Genomic DNA, 20127 nt, shown 5'->3' on the forward strand with positions numbered 1-20127 from the left:
CTTAAACCATTCCTTTTCCACCAAATATTCATTGATATTTAATATGTCTCTAAAACTCTGAGCAATTATTTCGTTCATTTGACACTAAGCCATAAGCGCTTAATTTTATAATTATGAATTTTACTTTCCTTATAAATCTACTTTGATATATTTGTAATGGTTATTTCAGTTGTTTGAAGAGGTATATCAAATCTAAAGTGAGTTGTACGACCTCAAAATAAAATCGTTGGTGATACACCACTTGTTATTATTGCTAACAATATCATGCCTCTTGATCTGACACTTGCAAGTAATGTGTAACATAATAATATTATTTTGATTCCGCCGGAGGAATCTACACAGGATAATCTCGTTATACCAGAGTCGTCTCTTTATAATATGGTCTTGAAAGCTTATTCCTGTTTAGAATTTAGCTTTGATTGTGCTTCCTCAAACACTTGTATGGCCTTTTGATAAACTAACCCTTTTTACTTTGTGTTCTAATTTTTTTAATCATTAACGCTCTTTTTATGGAATAATTTTCTGTAACCTAAAATTCTGTTTTAACTTGAAAAATAATTTTACTCATATGATGAATTTAAAAAATAATTGAGTTGAATTTTTAAGAAGTATATCCTAAATGTGAAAATGCATAGTCACTTTAACACATATTTTTGGGATAACACATATTTTATATACAAAGGGAGAAAATGCATACAATTTAATTAATTAAAGATGGAATGTGCTTAGTCATATATTATAAGGATCAAAATTAATATTTACCAATAATTGAGGAGACCAAATGTGCAATCAACTGAATATGGGGAATATTCCAAAAACTGAACTGGACCATAGGTCAAATTTTGCGCAAAGTATTCTTCTAACGAGCAGCTTCCACGTGGCAGTGAAAAGTTCCAACAAATCAGATTTCCTCATTAAATTGGGGCCTCTAATTATTAACTTCGTGGCAATTCCAAGTCCTCACTCCTAGAACATAGAAATTTTTTTGAAATAAAAGAACGTGGAAAAAATTAAATAAAGACATAAACAGTAACCCCCCAAAAAAGTAGAAGTAAAATCACCAATTTAAAAAGAAATTGGAAAAAACCCTCTTTCTGATTTATCTATAAAAAAAATGCTGAGTATAGAAGCATTAATGCAATAATTTTTTTTTTTCATATTCAAGAAATCAAGAATTCTTGAGAAAAAAACCCAACAATGGCCAAGTTCACAGTTAGAGCAGAAAACAATAACTTACGTAATTTTCCCAACTTTGTAAACCATAAAGTTTCAATCTTTAACACTTTGAGACCTCAAAGATTGAATCTTTTAGCCCAAAACCATAGTTTGAAGTTCAGAGTTTCTTGCAGCATAATAGAAAGAGAAAAGGAAAAAGCTTTAGAAAAGAAGAGAATACTCAAGGGGTTGAAAGTGAATGGTGAATTGGGCAAGAAGGGGGAATTGATTTCAACTTCTGGAAATGAATTGGGAGCTGAAAATGAGAATAAGGAAGTTGGTTTTGAGTGGAGTTGGCCACCTTGGAAGAATTTGCCTCAAAGATATAAGCTCATTGGAACTACTTCTCTTGCCTTTGTTATCTGTAATATGGATAAGGTAATTGAATTCTTTTCATATAGTAACATATTGTGATGTTTTCAGTTCAAGAATTGCATTATTTGATCTTTTCTGAAAATTGATGGTGTGTTTCAGCTCCTATTTTTTGTTGTTGATAGTATTATTGTCTTGAAGGGGGCCTTGAACGAACAGTAAAATTGTCTCTGTGTGTCCACGAGTTTGAGCCGTGGGAGCAGCCACTAATGCTTGCATTAGGGTAGGCTGTCTATATTGGGGTGCTGCCCTTCCCCGGACCCTGCGTGAATGCGGGATGCCTTGTGTATTGAGTTGCCCTTTTTGTTTTTGATAGTATTATTGTCTTGAGCTCACAATTCATGGATTGATGGTTTTGTTGATTAGTTGACTTTATAATTTGGTCTTGCTAAGAGCTTTCTGTTTTTGATGTGACTGTTTAAGTTAAATGTCATTTAGTTTAATGTTAAGAACACTGCTACTATTAGTAGTCCAATCGGCTTTTAATGCAGTTTGGATGATTACTTGAGAAAGGAAACTTTTGCTAAATTGAATTATAAGTTCTTGCTAAGAGCTTACATATGAGAGTGCATGGATTTTGTGTCTCTAATGAGACCCATATTTGTTTCGGTATCACCAGAGGTGTGACAACAGTGGCGGAGCCAGGATTTTCACTAAGGAGAGTTAAAATATAAAGAATTAAACACACGAAGAAGCCAAGGGGATTCAACTTATAGTATATATGCGTATAATAAAGTTTATCTAACTACACAGTGTAATTTTCACGTGAAGGGTTGGTTAAAGATGGCTCCACCATTGTGTGCCAGTCAATGGCGTGGTAGGTCGAGTTCTGGTGCAACTTTGAAGTATGATGATATATAAAAGTGGAACATCAAATGGCCTGGTCTTTGGCTAAAGGTCTCACAAAGTTAGTAAGGTCCTAGGGATGTAAGTACAAAATAGGATAATTCCCCTAGATGGTGAATTTATCCTTTTTCCTTTGCGCACTTGGTGGCCGGATGCATTTCTCAACCTCCCATTGGTAGCGGAATCAAGTGTGTAATGCATTTTGCTAAAGTGATAACGTTGATTCCGACGTGCATTAGAAAATGCAAATGAGAGAATTTGAGATGAGAAATGCTTCTTTTTTGGTGCTCTTGTCTGCTATTGGCACTGGTTAGCACGTTCCTTGCAGCTGGAGTAAAGTATAACAGAAGCGAAAAAGAAATTGTTTCGGTTCCTCATGGACCAGAGTGTCGAATGTGATCATGTGAAATGGCTTAACAAGCATATATATTTTTGTTTCTTTTGAAGTTTTCTTCCTTTTCAGTTCAATTAAAATTTGATAAAATCATTTTTTTACTGAATAGGTCAATTTGAGCATTGCCATTATTCCAATGTCGCATCAATTCGGTTGGAATTCATCAGTAGCTGGATTGGTCCAGTCATCTTTCTTTTGGGGTTATGCATTAAGTCAATTGCCAGGCGGGTGGCTTTCGAAGATATTTGGTGGAAGGTAAGTTTTTGGATGGTCAAGTTTCTGGTGTTGTGCAATAGATGAGAATTCATTCTAGTCTCTGATTGTTGGCTAGAAGCAAACCAACTTTACCTTATATATCCTTTTACAATTGGTGCTAGCCGTATTGATCATTTCATCATTCCTCATGCTTATTGGATTTTTCTTTTGTTTGCAGTAAAGTTCTTGAAGTTGGAGTCTTAGTCTGGTCTCTGGCAACAATGTTAGTTCCCTATCTTGCAGGGTTTATGCCTGCACTCATCTTTTCAAGGATCTTGGTAATATGGTCTTGACTTTTCTAGGATATTTATAAAACACTGATTTGTATCTACATTAACAAAAGAAGGATTATTGGTCTTTGGCCTTGTTTATGTGTTTCGAAAATTATGCCACCTCATTCTCAATAGATGTGGATAATTTACTCGTGTATTGTTCTTCCTAGACTTATTCGATATTTATTGATTTCCCAAGCATAGGTTGGGATAGGAGAAGGAGTTTCACCATCAGCTGCCACTGACCTGATTGCCAGGTATGTTTGAACTGATAAGTACTTAAACATGAATCTGGACAATGGTTTATTATCTTAACCTTGCTTTTGCATGCGTTGAATCATATATATATGTCTATATATATCTTTAAGGTTGATATATATCATATACTTTAGACCTCTACAAGGCCTCTGAGAAGTCCACGTCTGTATTGGAATCTAGAATACTTATCCAATCATGTTGTTAGAATGTCTTTGCGTGCAAATTTAATATTTTTGTGTATATTTCATTTACCATGTTTGTTTTGTCTCTGCATATTATGTACAGGACAATACCGTTGGAAGAACGCTCTCGGGCAGTATCATTTGTTTTTGGTGGTTTGAGTTTTGGAAGTGTTACCGGGTATTTTTCATCTTTACCTTAATTATCAGTCATATACCAGTATATTGGAAGATCTCATATACATTTCTATCTATCAAATGATTATGTAGTTTTGAGGAAGATAAACGTTGATTTTTATTACGGTATGTGGTTTTGGTCGCCTCAGGTATTGTATTCCGTGTTGCTATTATTGGATATTGTTTTCCTTCCTTGCTTCCCTCTTCTTCTTCTTGCCCTTCCTGAGCCGAGGGTCTATTGGAAACAGCCTCTCTACCTGCATTAGGTAGGGGTAAGGTCTCCGTACAGACTACCCTCCCTAGACCCCACATGTTGGGATCAAACTGGGTTAGTTGTTGTTGTTGTTGTTGTTGAGGAAGATAAACGTTGGAATTTCAAATGCAGAACTTAGTTTCTAGACTTTTAGTTCGTTAGACATATACCAAACTGTTGATGTGATATTATACCAAGATATCTTTGACACTAGCATAATATCATTACCGAGTTATCTTTGACATTAGCATTCAGCAGCAAGAAATTATACTTCATTTATGACAAAGGCTGTACAACACTTCTGACCCATATTTAAGCTGTTAGGCATCTTGGTTTTACTCGTTATGGTCATAGTAACTGCAGAAAGTGCAAAATGTATCAGGAAAAGGTGTTAGAGCAAATACCTGATCAGCGGTTTCAATTCTTCTGTAATATAACCTGCACAATTTCTAACAAATTGTTCGTAGAAATCCAAAATCACGTTGCGTCTAATCCATTTTTGGTTTCTTTTTTAGATTCTCCTAGGCATGGCTAAAATTCTTTTATTAATGTAGTTTGGTGATCATCTTAAATTTTCTGAATTTGCAGACTTCTGTTGGCTCCTCCACTGATCCAGAACTATGGGTGGGAGTCTGTATTTTACTTGTTTGGCTTTCTAGGCATAGCTTGGTAAGTTGGCCTCCCTCCTTTCTCCTTCCCCAGCAAAAAAAAGAAGGAAAAAAAAAAGAAAAGTAGATCGCTCTACGCCCCCTAAATCCTCCAATTTTACGTGCCACCTGTTTGTTGTTGACATCCCCGCTTACAGAATGTTGCTATTCTTTAGGCTGTTCTTAGCTGAAGCTTTTCTTTCCTCTTTATGTCAATCCAATCTCCATTGATTTTGAAGATAACTTTCCTTCCCTTTGGTATGCTTTGATTTATTTTGATCATATCTGGTCTTGTTTCCACCTTTCCGGTCATTCTCGATACAATTTTCAAATATAGGATTTTCCGTTACTTAAATCATCTATCTCCATCACTTGTAGTTAACTTTCGGAGTCTTTGAGTTGCATTATCCCTAGCCTAGGTATTTACAAATAAAGCACATATTAACCAATTCTAAGCTTGATGTGCTTATCTCTGCATATTTCAGGTTTGTAGGGTTTCAATTGGTTAAAGAAGATCGGCCCTGGTTTTCCACAGAATCCATGTCTTGTGAGTAGAGTTTCTTGTTTCCACCGCCTTGTCAAAATTGTGGTAAAATCTGGTCTAGTCGAGTACTAACAATATCAACTTAAATTTTATCTGCTTTTGTATTGCTTTATACTGCATTTCTGATTGGGCAAGCAATATTCTGCATATTTACAGGGCCGCCGTCTTTTTCTAGAAATAAATCAATGGGTTCTTCATTGGGAGAGTTGAGCGCCTCTCTAAAGGTATGTGTACAGAAAATCAGTTGGATAACAGGTCTAAAACAGTTGATTGGATATCTTTTGGTTGTCTACACACAATTTAATAGTGAAGTTAAACTAAATGTAACATTAAGTGGAATTGCAATAATCATTATAAAATTAACTTCTGGAGTCTCCTCAAGCTATGTTAGGTGCTATTTTTTCCCGTGTTCAATGGTATAATAAAGTCAGGCTCCAACTTCTTGCAAAGACTTCATTTAATCCAGAAAAAAAACTTATTTTGGTTTACGGCATTAACATTGAAGCTTGTATCAATTGATCCTTATTTGTAGGATGTACCGTGGAAGGCATTTTTCAGAAGCAAAGCTGTATGGGCGATGATATATGCACATTTTTGTGGGAGTTGGGGCCACTATACTTGCTTATCTTGGCTTCCTACCTATTTCAGGTAACTATTTGCCATGATTGAGCTTAGTTTTTTTTTTTTTTATGACCGTGGTATCCAGGCCAACTTGCGCGCACCTCGACTATTTTCATGGGAACCTACTACCTCCCACCAGCAACAGGTATTAGGTAACTCTATCCACCAAGGCTTGGACTAATAGGAAGAAATTACCTTGTGCTTTTGCCTCCGTTGAGACTTGAACCTGAGACCTCATGGTTTTCAACCCAATTCATTGACCACTAGACCACACCCTTGGGTGTTGCTTGTACTAAGAGCTTTTCTTTGTAATGTTTCATTTTTCTTGTTCGTGACGCTAGTGCCATGGTTCATAAATGACAAATATTGGGAATATTTGGTCATATTGAATGAAAATTGTAAAAGACAAGGTACGAAAATTATAACGGTGTAAAAGATGCTTTAAATTGGATGTCTGCGGATGGCAGTTCAATTTGTCTGGCCTATCAGCTTCTAAGTCCAATTAAAATTCACTACTTAGAAAGCTTTAATAAACAAAGCCGAAATAAAAAACCCGAGAGAAGGAATTAAACCTTGACTTTATACTACATGGTGCGGAGTCGTTTGACTTTGACCAAGAACTTAAATAACCAGGAGTTTATTCATATTAAAATTCTGCGCGGAAAATAACGGAAAAAGGAAAATTATATAACGGAAAAGGATAAATAATTTTGGTCCAAAAAATATATCTATCAATCAAATCCAAATCCGAAGCCGAAGGAGACGCGAGGCTTGCTCTCTTTTCAACTCTTTAAGAGCTAGAAGAAGTGCTTCTATATATGAGCACAACAATCTTCCTCTTCCAATCCACTGAGGGACAGAGTTCCTTTGTGAGAAAGAACCAATTCAAAATTTCATTCTCCTCTATTTCTTTTACCTCCATTTCCTATTCACACTTCAACTAAAATCCAACATGGTAATGTACCCAAAGGATTCAACCTTTTTCTTTTTAAATTGTTTTCTCCAGTCTTATCAAGGTTGCACAGTGATCATTTAAGTAAAAGTGCTAGTAGATATCTCCAAGTTACAATAACTATGATGATAACCAAACTTCCTTAGAGTATAGAGTTAAAATATTAGCAGGAAAAGGAATTCAACTACTTATAACAAATTATTTTGTTTTTGGCAAGTTTATACCCAATTTATTTCTTGTTTGAGTTATGAAGAAAAAGTTATATACTATAGTGGAATTTTGAACTGCTATGTGTTGGAGAAAATAGGAATAAATGCTATTTGCAAGAGAAAGCACTTCTTAAGTTTACTTCTCTAAGCTGAAAACTTCTCTAAGCAATACTTAAAAAGTACTTCTCTAAGCTGCACAGCCAAGGAGCTGTGGTAGTGCAGCGTCTTGTTTTTAGTTGTTAAATTACTTTAACTTGTCGCCTGTATCTGGACATAAATATCTGCTGCATTTACAATTTTCTTTTAAAGGAAATATATTTTATTTTGTAAAGCTTGAGTTTTTGATTTGCATCCCTGCAGTGAGGAGCTGAACCTTAATCTGACAGAAGCTGCATGGGTAAGTCTACTGTATCTTTGCTTCCCATCTCTAGTTTCTCTCCTAATATTCATGTGTCAATGTCTAGAGAGAATATGTTGCACCCATCCCTTAATTGTTCAAGACTTTCACAGATATAATATTGTGATACATCATTTTTCATTCATGTCTCAACATTGAAATCAAGGTAGAAGACTAGTAGGTAGTCGAGTGTATTAGTGTTAGCCTTGTATTTCATTATTGTCAGATTTCTATTATTACTTGCTATTTTTTCCCACTTGTTTTCGTACTAGCTTGTTGTTCTTAATGCTTGGTGCTACTGCCTTTCTTTTCGTCTCTCTTGAGCATGTGGTCTATCGGAAACAGCCTCTCTACCTTCACAGGTTAGGGGTAAGGTCTGCGTACACACTACCCTTCCCAGACCCCACTTGTAAGATTACACTGGGTTTGTTGTTGTCTCAACATTGAAATCCCAAATTTGTGGGGATGTCTGGGAGTACATTGTATCTTTTCATTGTCTTATCCATCTGTTTTTTTATTATAAAATGAACCATGACCTCTTTTTCGACCTGGCTATCAGGATATTAGTCTCCCCTCAAATATTTGCAACCTTTTATTTGTACACCTTGGAAATAGATCATTGAGTACTGAAATAAAGCAAGTGAATTGTTTGGCCCTTGAAGCAGTGGATGAACCTTCATAAGGCTTTCTTAGTTGATCAGAACTGCTTTTTGTTCTTTGCGCTCACTTTTTCCCCCCGGTAATATTAAGTACATAAGGATTCATGACTGAGGGCTAGATAATGATGAAATTGTCTCCTTTGAAATTTCTGCAGTCACTTATTTCATATACCCCTGAATTTTCTTGATATGTTGTTCTTGAGTAATTAAGAGAAGATATCTTTTTAAGTGAAACAATAGAACAAATTATCTGCAGCTCGGGCACATTACTGGTTGAAATACTTTACTGCAAACTACAGAATAACCTACATTTGTGGAGAAAATCCTAAAAGGATTGAACCTAAGACTTTAAGGGACCTTAACTATTTACCTGAGCTAGGCCTTCTTAAGGGGCAGCCCGGTGCACAAAGAATCCCGCATTTGTCCGAAGAAGGGCTGCACACATAAGAGTGTGCTATAGACAGCCTACTATAATGCAAGCATTAGTGGGTAGGCCTTCTTGATTTGATAATATCAACAAGTTTCAGTCTGTGAGCCACCCTTTTAAGGCCCTCTAAAGTTGCAGTTGTTTTTTGTGTAACTAATCTCCATTCCTCATCACCAAAAGTTGAAATTTAATGTGCATTTTTATGGTGAATATTATGTATGATCACATAGGGAAAAACTGTATCAATCTTTCCTTCCTGGAATATAATTAATTAGTGAGACTGGAGATGAGTTAAAGTTTCTCTAATGTCCCTTCTCTAATAACATGCACTAGACAGTTACATTTTAATCCTATTGCCGTTCTGACTATGTATTGTCAAGGGTTACTTTGGATGCTTTCTTCCTCTAAAAAGGGCAGCCCGGTGCACTAAGCTCCCGCTGTGCGCAGGGTCCGGGAAGGGATGGACCACAAGGGTCTATTGTACGCAGCTTTACCCTGCATTTTTGCAAGAGGTTGTTTCCACGGCTCGAACCCTTGACCCCCTGGATACTTTCTTCCTCTGAAGTAGTTAAATCAATAAGAATTGTTGAAGTTCCTTTCTAGAAAATTTAAAATGAAATAATTATCTTATGTAATTTCCTACAGTCATTAACATTTAGTTCTGGTAATTTCCTGCCAAATCTAATCAATGTTCGACTTGATTTATCAAGACTGCTTAAGTAACTAAGGAATATCCTCACAATTGTTTAACTTATATTTCAGGTCTCAGTTTTCCCTCCATTAGCTTCAATTTTTGTCACAGGCATTGCATCACAATTTGCTGATAGCTTGATTTCCAAAGGGGTTGATACATCAGTGGTACTTAGACTTTTCCGTATTTTCTCTATTCCTGGAATGTTATTTTTATGGTCTAACCCTAGTTTTTCACGTCACGTTATATTGTTCATAATTTAAAAGATGAGAATTGGAGAACTTCATATTTGGACTATATCATCTATATATGTTTTTTCTTTAACCCTCTGAACAAGAGTAAATAATGTTCAAGTCTATATCTACAAGTAATGCTTGAAATAAATGTGGGAATTCTTGGTTGTATCGGAGCAAGCTATGTTATTGGAAGTCACACTCTTATGTTGATCTTGATCAGTGTTGCACTAATTATATTTTTGTAGTTTTTCCAATTTTTTATTTATTGGAAGCTGCATGCCTTAGGACGACGATGATTTTGTTCTTAATGCTAGTAGAAAGGATAGCACTCATGAAGAAGCTTCAAATGGTTTTTATTCGTAGAATTCAAGATTCTCAATCACTTATCTTTCTTGTGGAAATTGCTGGCCTAAATTATAACATGGTGCTTAAATGGCAAAAGAACTTTCAAAGCAAAAGAAAATTTGATAGATAATTTATAAACTGAATTTTTTGATTAATGTCTTTGCAAGTTAATTTTTTTCATCATTTTGGAGAAACTTTTAAGGTGATGATCCATATTTTATATATACTTTAAATAAGCATATCTTTGATTTTCCCTCCCCCAACCTCCTGCTTATTGTCCCTATAGCCTGTTTTCTAATCAGTGCTTCATCGGCCGCTTTATCTTATAATTTGGTGTATATACCAATATTGCGACAAAGATTGAAACAACTTGACAAGGTGGATACTCACTCTTTGTAACTCATCTGAACTAACAGGTGAGAAAAATTTGTCAGACAATTGCCTTTTTATCACCAGCGACCTGTATGATTCTTTCTTCATTGGATTTCGGTTTGCCTCCTTGGGAAGTAGTAACTATCCTCACTGGTGGTTTAGCCCTCTCAAGTTTTGCCTTATCAGGTAGTCCAGTAAATTGCTTTTGGTATCAAGAATTCTGAACTTGGGATCTAATCTATGTTGCTCGGACTTTTCGAAAATGTTGATGGATGCATGTTGGATGCTCCAAAAGTAGTGCATTTTTGGAGGATCCGACACGGGTGTGGCAGCTGTTTTGAAGAGTCTGCGCAACATAGGATCTGAGAAAGATGCACTTCTTCCTCATCTGCTGGTACAATTAATCTTGTCAAATTTTTCATTGTTGCAGGCCTATATTGCACCCATCAAGACATTTCACCCGAATATGCAAGCATTCTTCTGGTATGTTACACATCAGGGCTGCATTTGTTTTATACATGCGCATGTTTTTTGATGCAAGATAATAATCTCTAAACATTCTTTTCATGGAAACAAGGAAAATCAAGTTCTACCTTCCATTGAACTCAAAGTTGGTTATTATGGTGTTTCTTAGCTTGTATTTATGAGTTCTCTGTAATTAAAATGTTGGTGTAATCCTCATGCATAAATATGATATTGGTTCTTGCACTTCATTCTTTGATCTACTCCTGTTATGCACAAAATTGTCGCATATCCTATGAAGTTCATATAATGGTCTTATACCAATCGGGTTTCCTTGTAACTGTTTTTAGCCACTGAAAAAGTTTCTTTTTAGTAAGACTATTTACATCGATAATCCGTCCGAAGAAGATTAGTTGGTTGTCTTCTTTCAAATTCAAGTCCAGATATTTTTTTGTTTCCCACTTCGATAAACTGTATATACAGGGTATTACCAACACTGTGGGGGCAGTTCCCGGAATTGTAGGCGTCGCTCTCACTGGTTTTCTTCTTGATTCAACTCACTCATGGAGTGTAAGTTCTCTTTCATTTCCCGGAATGCTCTTTAACCTTAGATCATTTCATAACTTTTACAACTTCTGTGCAGATTTCTTTGTTTGCACCATCAATTTTCTTCTACCTCACTGGAACAGTTGTGTGGCTGGCATTTGCAAGCAGTAAGCCGCAGACCTTCTCGGAGGGCGATTGACCTCATTATTCAGCTTGGGTTGATCAGCAAACATACATAAATACACCTAACAGTTCAGCACAAAACATATCGTCTACTAATCCAATTTTTTTTTTGTTGTTGTATGTATAAAGTATAATAATCATGACTTGTAGGGATTTTGCAACTTTAGTGAAGAGTACCCTCATTATGTAATATTTTTTCAGATTGTAGTTAGCATAAAATGCTCAGCAGATGTATAATGAACATCTTTAATAGTTGTGGTTTCCTCCAAATATTCATCAGCAGCTTTCCAGAGTACTTTTTCCTCCTAGTTTTGTTCACATTGTACTTATTGCATCCTTTTTTTGTTAACATTTACTGTTTAGAGGTAGATAAAGTAGAGATTTGATGTCATCTATCTAAGCTTCAGTATGCAGACTTACTCGATACCTCTGTGTTGATGGAATGTAGCAGGTACCCGGTGAGGTGCACTCAAGCTGGTTCGGACACCGCCATCATTAAAAAATAAATAGAAATTTTTTGGATGTAATACAAGGTTAGTAGCAAGAATGAAATGCTTATATTTTCCATTAGAGAAAAAGTAATACATGTATTTTTTTTGTATTCTATGCCTATCTTATTGGCTTAATCACCAAATAGAATCCCTTTTGGATCCATACACTACTTAAATCATAAAAAATGGAACCCTTTTTGCTCCACACACCACTCAGCTACAAGCAGGCAAAATAACATACGGTATGTGTACAAATACAATAGAGAATGGAGCTACTGTTAATGGCTCTGTTGAATTGACAAATATAGGCTCCAAGGGAGGTATATTTCCAGATGAATCTATAGCTAGTGGTTTCCCATTTAGCAGCATTGTCTGGCTCTGTAAATCTCCATCTTTTGCTGTTAAATGGTATTCTTGTCTTGTATTTGATGCTATCTTTCTACTTTTAGGCAGTCTAATTGAAGAACTCTTTTTGTGGCTATGATGGCTGTGCTTTCTATGGTGCAACAATGTCCCGTTAAAAGCAACATTGGCACTAATGGTAGTGTTGCCGTCAAGATTGATCAACAATAAGGTGATACCTCGCTGCAAAATGGAAGTTCCTTTTTTTCAGGTCAAATGCACAAGAGCTAGTGTCTATGCAAATAAAGAATACATTCGTCCGACTTACAGATTGCTTTGCACAATGTGCGTAGGCACGTATTTTCTTTGACCCTGAGAAACTTGTTGACAAAACGTTCCTTCCCATTAATCGGTGCCAAAGAAGAGCACTGCACGAACGAAACCAGTAAGGAAAGTTGTATCCATTAAACAATAACTAAAAATGACAAAAGATAAGTTACTCGATGTGTTCCATTTTATATGACACTCTTTCCTTTTTAGTCAATTGGAACAAGAACGATACTTTTTATAATTGGTAACTCTTTAACTTTAAGCTTCCTGTTTTACTCTTAATGACATGCTCTCATAGTAATAGTCTAATAGAAATGGCAAAACATGTTTCAGACCACAAGTTTAGGATAATTTTGGTATGTGCCAAAAGTCTTTTTCTTTCTTAAACTTCTTATTTTGTCAAACACTGCCATATAAAATGAAACAAACGGACTGCTTTACCTGTAGTAATCTGGATTGGGTACAAAGGTAGTGGTGTTGAGCAAACCATAGTTTCCACCAATCAGTGTCTGTCGACAGTATGCCTTAGTATCATAAGCAGCTGACATCCCAAGCTGGTCCAAATACCTATATAATTGTTTCCAAATTCAAACACCAAAATTAGTCAGGATAATGTAATTCAAAAACTAAAGAGAGTTGAACTTCACATCTAAACTTGTTTACCAGAAGCTAAAAACAAAGGCATTTGTGACATGGTCGCGACCGCTGTTGTAAGCCCCTCCAGCCTCACCAACCCAGGCAACCACTGAAGTACCAGAGGTCTTGAGTACATTCTGAAGTTTGCTAAATGTGTCGGCCTCACCATCGAGATAAGATGGATCGAGGATTTTATCAACAAGGTGTTCATCTCTTCCTATGAATCAAAAAACAAAAATTCCATGTAACATCTTCGATATAATGTTTAGACTAAAAAACCACATAATATTTGTTGTTAACATACCTGGACCAAGGTTATATATGTGGTGAGTGGCCACATCAAATGATTTGCCAGTTTTATTTATTAATTCCCTAAACCAGCCTTCGTCGAAGAAACCTCCTGGTGCAATGACCAGAGGCCTAGGTTCAAAATTCTTGTAAGCATCTAGTACTATTTTGTACAAGGCAGTAGTATCAGATGCATATTGATCTGCTGCAACTCTGGTTCCAACTCCACTCCCACACAATTCATTCCCTAGAAAGAAAATTAACAGCATATGTTGGATAATTCATGTAAAACTTTAACAATATGTTATTCCTGCTCTTTTTCAAGAAGAATGAACCTATTTGACTGCGCACAGAGTTTAAGAAAGAATGTAAGACTTTTGAAACTTGTGGTCTAAAACAATCCATAGAAATTTGTGCGACTATAGATCATCTCATTAAGGGTAAAATGAGAAGTTTAAAGTTACATTATTTCCATATTTAAAAAGGGGTCATTCTTTTTGAAACATACTAAAAAGGAAATAGGTTCATTCTTTTTAAGCGGAGGGAGTAGCATGGTTTTATGGACATGTTTTTGCATAATATTCTTGAACAACTTCCTTCGTCTTTTCACAATTTTTGCAGAATTAGACAAATTGAAGAACAGTGTAATACTTACCAAGCTCCCAACCGTGGATAGAGTATCCTTTTTTGACAGTATAACGTATAAGCGATTCAGCATTGCTTGAATCCCAAGCTCCGACAGATAAACCGTCAGGGTGTACAGATCTTCCATAGAGAGCATTCAATCCAAAAATTATGCTAGCCCTGAACGGAAACACGAGCAACTGGTTAAGTTTTTCAGCTTAGAAAGCGAAATGACAAAGTCCAAAAAACAAGAAAAGGAACAGAAGACGTGCTTCTTACCCGGATTTATTAAAGAATGCATTGAGTTCATCCCATCTAGATAAAGGAAGGCATCCTGGAGTAAAACCAAACATCTCTGATGCGTTTTTAACAAATGAAACACATGGCTGTTTGTGATCTTCAGTTTGGTATATGACTTTGTCTTGTAAAGTGCCTCCTAACCGAATCTTTAATGGCGAGAACGCTGCAACATAATTATGAAGAACATAAATGCCTCCAATTTGCTACAGAAACATGTAGAAATGTGAAATCTCTCAAGTTTAGGAGCTAGCTATATTAACATACCTTTTATTGCATTGAGAAAAATAATGTTGTTAAGATCCTGCACATAGAAGGGATGATCAAATGATCACTAGTTAGTAATGCATCAGAAGATTAATAGAATTACTTTTGAGTAATGTCACATGCAAGTATTAAATGGTAAAACAACTTTTGCTTCTTTGTTTCATTTGACATCTTATAACCTATGATGCTCGGACTCTTCGAAATTGTAGCTGGTGCGTGCTGGATACTCCAAAAATAGTGTATTTTTGAAGGATCCGACAAGGGTGCGGCAGCATTTTGGAGTGCCCATGCAACATAGCTTATAACCACAGTAAATCAAGTCATTCTTGTTTTTTTGTTTTCTTTTTCTCTTTTTGGCTTTTCTTGGTGTTGTTTTTTTTTAATAAAGGAAATCACACCAAACAAACAACAAGAGCAGAAAAGAAGAAAACAGAACAAACTAACCCCAACAATTGTCACTCAACTGTTTTTTATCTTTTGAATTGCTTCTTTTTCTTTTGGTGGGGTGGGTAGGGAAACCCAACAGATCTTCAATATACTAAGTCAATATTTCACAAGAACAAGCTGAAACTAGCAAACAATAGTAACAACTACGCCTCAATCTCATGCAAGTTCGGATCGGCTATATGAATCCTCATGGTCATGTCACACCCTTTAAGCTCTTAAAAGGGCAGCCCGGTGTACTAAGCTCCCGCTATGCGCGGGTCCGGGGAAGGGCTAGACCATAAGGGTCTATTGTACGAACAAGAAGTACGAGAAGTTATCTATATTTACTACTTCCATATAAATCTATAAGCTGAAACAAAAATAGCACCACTAAAATATTTATGATGACCCTGCAATTCTTTACATTCCAACATTTCAAATTCACACTACATCAACTGGACACAAACTTTTGCAGCTACACTTCCTTTAATTCAAATTCAAAAAGAAATAGGAGGAAAATTTTCCATTATTGGGTGGACAAAAATATCAAATTTAACATCCCATGTATTGAAAACAGAGGATTAGCAACTATACTATAGTATCACAATTTAACAGAACTACTGTTAAAAAAGAAAGAGCAGTTCTACACATTAAAACTATAGAGAAGCTTACTAAAAAGGGAAAATGCAATCAAGAAAACAATACCAGATTAAGGAAAGAAGCATGGTCCCAAGCACAAGTTCCATAATCACATTTCTCAGGTGGCCACCAATCCAAAGTAGCACAAATGAAATTATTGTCTGTTTTTCCAATGGCATTCTTCCCATCTATAAACACACTACCTTGAGCAACCTCTGAGTACCCACAAATGAATCTCAAACTAAACAAACAAATCCACACCAACACTCTCTTTTGCAAAAATAAAGAACCCATTCTTGAAAATAATCAAGAAACTTGAGCTAGTTTTCAAGATCTATGTCTCAAGCTCAAGATTGCTAGAAAAATGAAATGGGGTTGCTGTAGAACTCACCATTAGAGAGTCTTAACGAGAGTTTATAAAGGTAGAGAGTAGGGGTGACACAAAGACAGATATAAAGATTATTCTTAATCAGCCATTGTGGTCAAGATTTGGATCAAGAATGCTTCTTTTTTTTAATCTCAAGTTTGGAAAGAAATTTACTATAGATTTGGTGGTCATGTTGTTTAGGGAAAATATATAAAAAAAGATCTAAGTTATGAATGGTAAAAAATCTGTATGCCACCAGTATAAATTGATTTGTTATATGTTTCCTTTTCGAGAGTCAAACTAGATATACTTTGACCAATATTTTAGTAGTATGTATTTTTTTTTATCATATTGACATAAGAAAAATTATAAATTATATAGTACTTTTTGTATAGTTTTCGAATATCTAAATTTTAATTTTAAAATATTAATAAAATCTAATTCAATTCACCTTCAAAGCTTAGTCAAATTGTCTCTCCAAAAAGGAAACGTGACAAGTAAAAGTGAACAAACAGAGTATTTATTGTTCAAAAAACTATATTTATTATTTAAAAAATTAACTTAAATAATCACCTACTTAACTGTTTAAGCTAAGAATATTCATCGGACATATTTTATATGTATAATTCAGTAGCAAAAATAGGAATTTCTCTAAGGGTGTTCAAAATTTAATATACATTTATAAAAAGTAATTTTTCATTTATATATGCAGTATAATTTTTATGTACACAGTATAATGTTTCGATGAAGGGTGTACGTAACTGACCAATCTTTATTGTATGTGGCTACGCCACTGGTGTGTGTGTGTCTGTGTATATATATATATATATATATATATATATATATATATATATATATATATATACCAGTGTATAATTTATCGATACAGACTAGAAAAAGTAAACAGTAAATCTGATCGACTATTTGCGTAAATATCCCTATTATTTATTTCAAATTACAAATCAACTCTTATTAAAGAGATTTACTTATAATTACCTTTTAACTAATTTAATTATATAAATATCTTTTATATTAAATAGAACTTAAATTTCATAAATAATATACATTGTGTGAGAGAATAATGTAGACATCAAGTTGGCAGTGGGCCATTTTTTTGGGTTCTTTGCTTGAGGAAAGTGAAAAAAGATTGCTCAACTACACGGGAAAAGATAAGTATTGTCTGTGGGACCATTAACCCTTTCCATTGCTCACTAACCAATGCCTCTTCTTCCATTATAGGGTGAATTACTCTAGCTGCATTCCAGAATAAGTAATTGTTTTCTAGGAAAATGTACTTAAAACTTTAGTGGAATATGTTGTTTTTTTAAAAATACCTCGCGTTCGTGATATCTACGTTCAACTGTGAACCCTATCTTTCTACCCGCCCCCGGTTCACTATGTTCGGTTCCACAATAAATCCCAGATATATCTATTTGAGGGATGTCCAATTCCGCGCTCTTCTAATTGCTTAGAAGGGTTCAATAAGCCCTATTTTGTGTATATTCAGGAACAAGGCTATCAAATGATTGACCGAAAAAAAAAGGTTGTGTGCCATTTTTTATTAAATAATGAAGGAAAGTGTCGCAAGGACAATGAAGATAGCATTCTGCCGATGTCAAGTCACGAACGGGTTTTTACAGCATTTTTTAGGCACATATCATGAGATGTTTGAGAATTGGTATGATAATTAGATTTAGAGTTGGACATATGAGATGTTCGAGAATTTGTGTGATAAGTAACTTGTTTGTGCATGTGGTATATTCATAATGGAAATAATTATTACACTATCACCAAAATAGAATACTAAACCTAGAGAAGCTATGAAAAATCAAGGATAATAAAGGTGAGCATTAGAACAACGGTAAAGTCATAATTTATATGACCTATAGATTATGAGTTCAAGCCATGGAAGCAGTCATTAATGCTTGCACTAGGGTAGACATAGATTGAGTGCAAGCCGTAGAAGCAGTCACTAATGCTTGACTAGGGTAGGATGTCTATATCAAACCCATTTGGTTGCAGCCATTCCTCGAACCCTGCTCGCATACGAGATGCTCTGTGTATCGGACTGCCCATATCGATGATAATGAAGATGGAACCACCAGGATTCAAATTCTACTAGGGAAGAAGGGCAAATGGTGGAGGTGTTTGGAGAACATATGAACTAAATAAAGCCTGGCTAGCTGAACAAGAGAAAACACCTCACACTAAATGACTAAATGACTAAAATCTTGCAAATGCAGGGAAAATGTGATTAAAAAAAAGGAGTTGGTAGAGTTAATGGAACGTTTACTCAACTGTCTAAATGACTTAAAGATGTCAGCCTCTAAATTTCTTTTACATTAATATTTTGCTTTTTTTTTCTTCTTCTTTATATGTTATACCAACTCCTCTTATATTATCTTATCTTTCAAGATTATTACAATACCCTAAATAATACATTTAATAGCTTTAATCATAATAGTATTTATCTAAGATTTATTTTTATTTTTATTTTAAATATTTCACTAATTAGAACTCCACTAATTGGAGTATTAAGGGTTATCTGAAAAATAATCATAAATATTTCATTAATTAGCCTCCACTTAATTAGATTGTCAGAGGTATATTTGAAAAAATAATAATGAGCCACTAATTAGAGTATCAAGGGTATAATAATAATAATAATAATAATAATAATAATAATAATAATAATAATAATAATAATAATAATAATAATAATAATAATAATAATAATAATAATAATAGAATTAGTTGGTCAAACGAACAATATTTGAGATTGGAGAAAATAGTGTTATTATTATTATTATTGTTATTTCCTTATTATTATTATTATTATTATTATTATTATTATTATTATTATTATTATCTCATAACGTTTTATTTGACTATGATTTCTCAAACATTTTATAAATATCTTTAATCAAAAAATTTATTAACCGTAGTATCTTCATGTTATTTCTAAATATGTAAATTTTATTTAGAAAAAGTTAATTAAGGAATTAAATTTGAATATATTCCAAAGTGTGATAATCTAATTTTCTACTTCAAATCCCTTTCATTTTTTGTTTGTAATAATTGAAAGTTATTATCCTAAGTCGTGAAACTTCTCTTTAATTAGTTTTTTTCAAAACAGTACGCTATTTTGTTCATGCATTAGCAAATTTAAAAAGTCACGAGTTTTCATTGAAAAAATTTCATGGAATAAAGTCTCCAAAAAACTAGCAGATCATTAATTAGCACACTTGCATCTGTTAAAAGATAAACCTCATATTGACAAAAATATTAATTTCTCCCGAGCAATATCTTGATTTAACTAGATAATGTCATGAATAGAATTGTAATTAGAGTGAATGTCTATCTTAGAGAGTTTTACTTTGTGGCTAAGTCAATTTTTCCCTATAAATAGAGGGGTCTTACCCATTGTAAATCATCCCAAAATTCAATAAGAATTACTCTCTCTTTCTCTGCAATATTGTTCTTCTACTTTTATTATTTTATTACACGTTATCAGCACGAGACTCTACCGTCTCAAGAAGCTCTTTGAGAAGATTAAGGTATAACTTTTCTCCTCTTTTAATTATGACTAATATTATGAAAAGAAAGTTCGTTGCCCTTGAAATTTCGGGCAAGAACTATATGACATGGGTGTTGGATGCTGAAATCCATTTAGATGCAATGGGTCTTGGAGACGCCATTAAAGACAAAACTAAAGCATCCACCCAAGACTGTGCTAAGGCCTTGATTTTCTTGCGCCATCACCTTGATGAAAGGTTAAAAAATAGAATATCTCACAGTCAAAGATCCACTTGTTTTGTGGAATGGCTTAAAGGAAAGATATGACAACTTAAAGTTGGTCACTCTTCCACAAGCACGATATGATTGGGCTCGATCTGAGGCTCCAACGA

The 20127-nt window shown here is 34.6% G+C and overlaps 2 protein-coding genes across 2 annotated transcripts; one reads left to right on the forward strand and one right to left on the reverse strand.

Moving 5' to 3' along the window:
- The first annotated feature begins 1019 nt into the window (after positions 1-1019).
- Positions 1020-11794, forward strand: LOC109211331 (probable anion transporter 6, chloroplastic). Its single transcript, XM_019374864.1, has 15 exons — positions 1020-1593; positions 2937-3082; positions 3261-3360; positions 3559-3611; positions 3898-3972; positions 4810-4890; positions 5354-5415; positions 5569-5636; positions 5945-6060; positions 7555-7591; positions 9440-9535; positions 10366-10507; positions 10752-10804; positions 11267-11353; positions 11427-11794. Exons 1-15 carry the CDS (start codon positions 1198-1200, stop codon positions 11526-11528), a joined length of 1614 nt encoding a protein of 537 aa, XP_019230409.1. The 5' UTR covers positions 1020-1197; the 3' UTR covers positions 11529-11794.
- A 252-nt stretch (positions 11795-12046) lies between these two features.
- On the reverse strand, positions 12047-16406 carry LOC109211330 (heparanase-like protein 3). The gene is made up of 9 exons (XM_019374863.1): positions 15919-16406; positions 14788-14824; positions 14503-14686; positions 14255-14403; positions 13616-13846; positions 13339-13528; positions 13117-13242; positions 12674-12773; positions 12047-12588 (listed from the first exon to the last, which is right to left on the reverse strand). Exons 1-9 carry the CDS (start codon positions 16144-16146, stop codon positions 12217-12219), a joined length of 1617 nt encoding a protein of 538 aa, XP_019230408.1. The 5' UTR covers positions 16147-16406; the 3' UTR covers positions 12047-12216.
- Between the last annotated feature and the right edge of the window lie 3721 nt (positions 16407-20127).

This window comes from Nicotiana attenuata, unplaced genomic scaffold (genome assembly GCF_001879085.1).
Source record: "Nicotiana attenuata strain UT unplaced genomic scaffold, NIATTr2, whole genome shotgun sequence".
NCBI classification, from domain to species: domain Eukaryota; kingdom Viridiplantae; phylum Streptophyta; class Magnoliopsida; order Solanales; family Solanaceae; genus Nicotiana; species Nicotiana attenuata.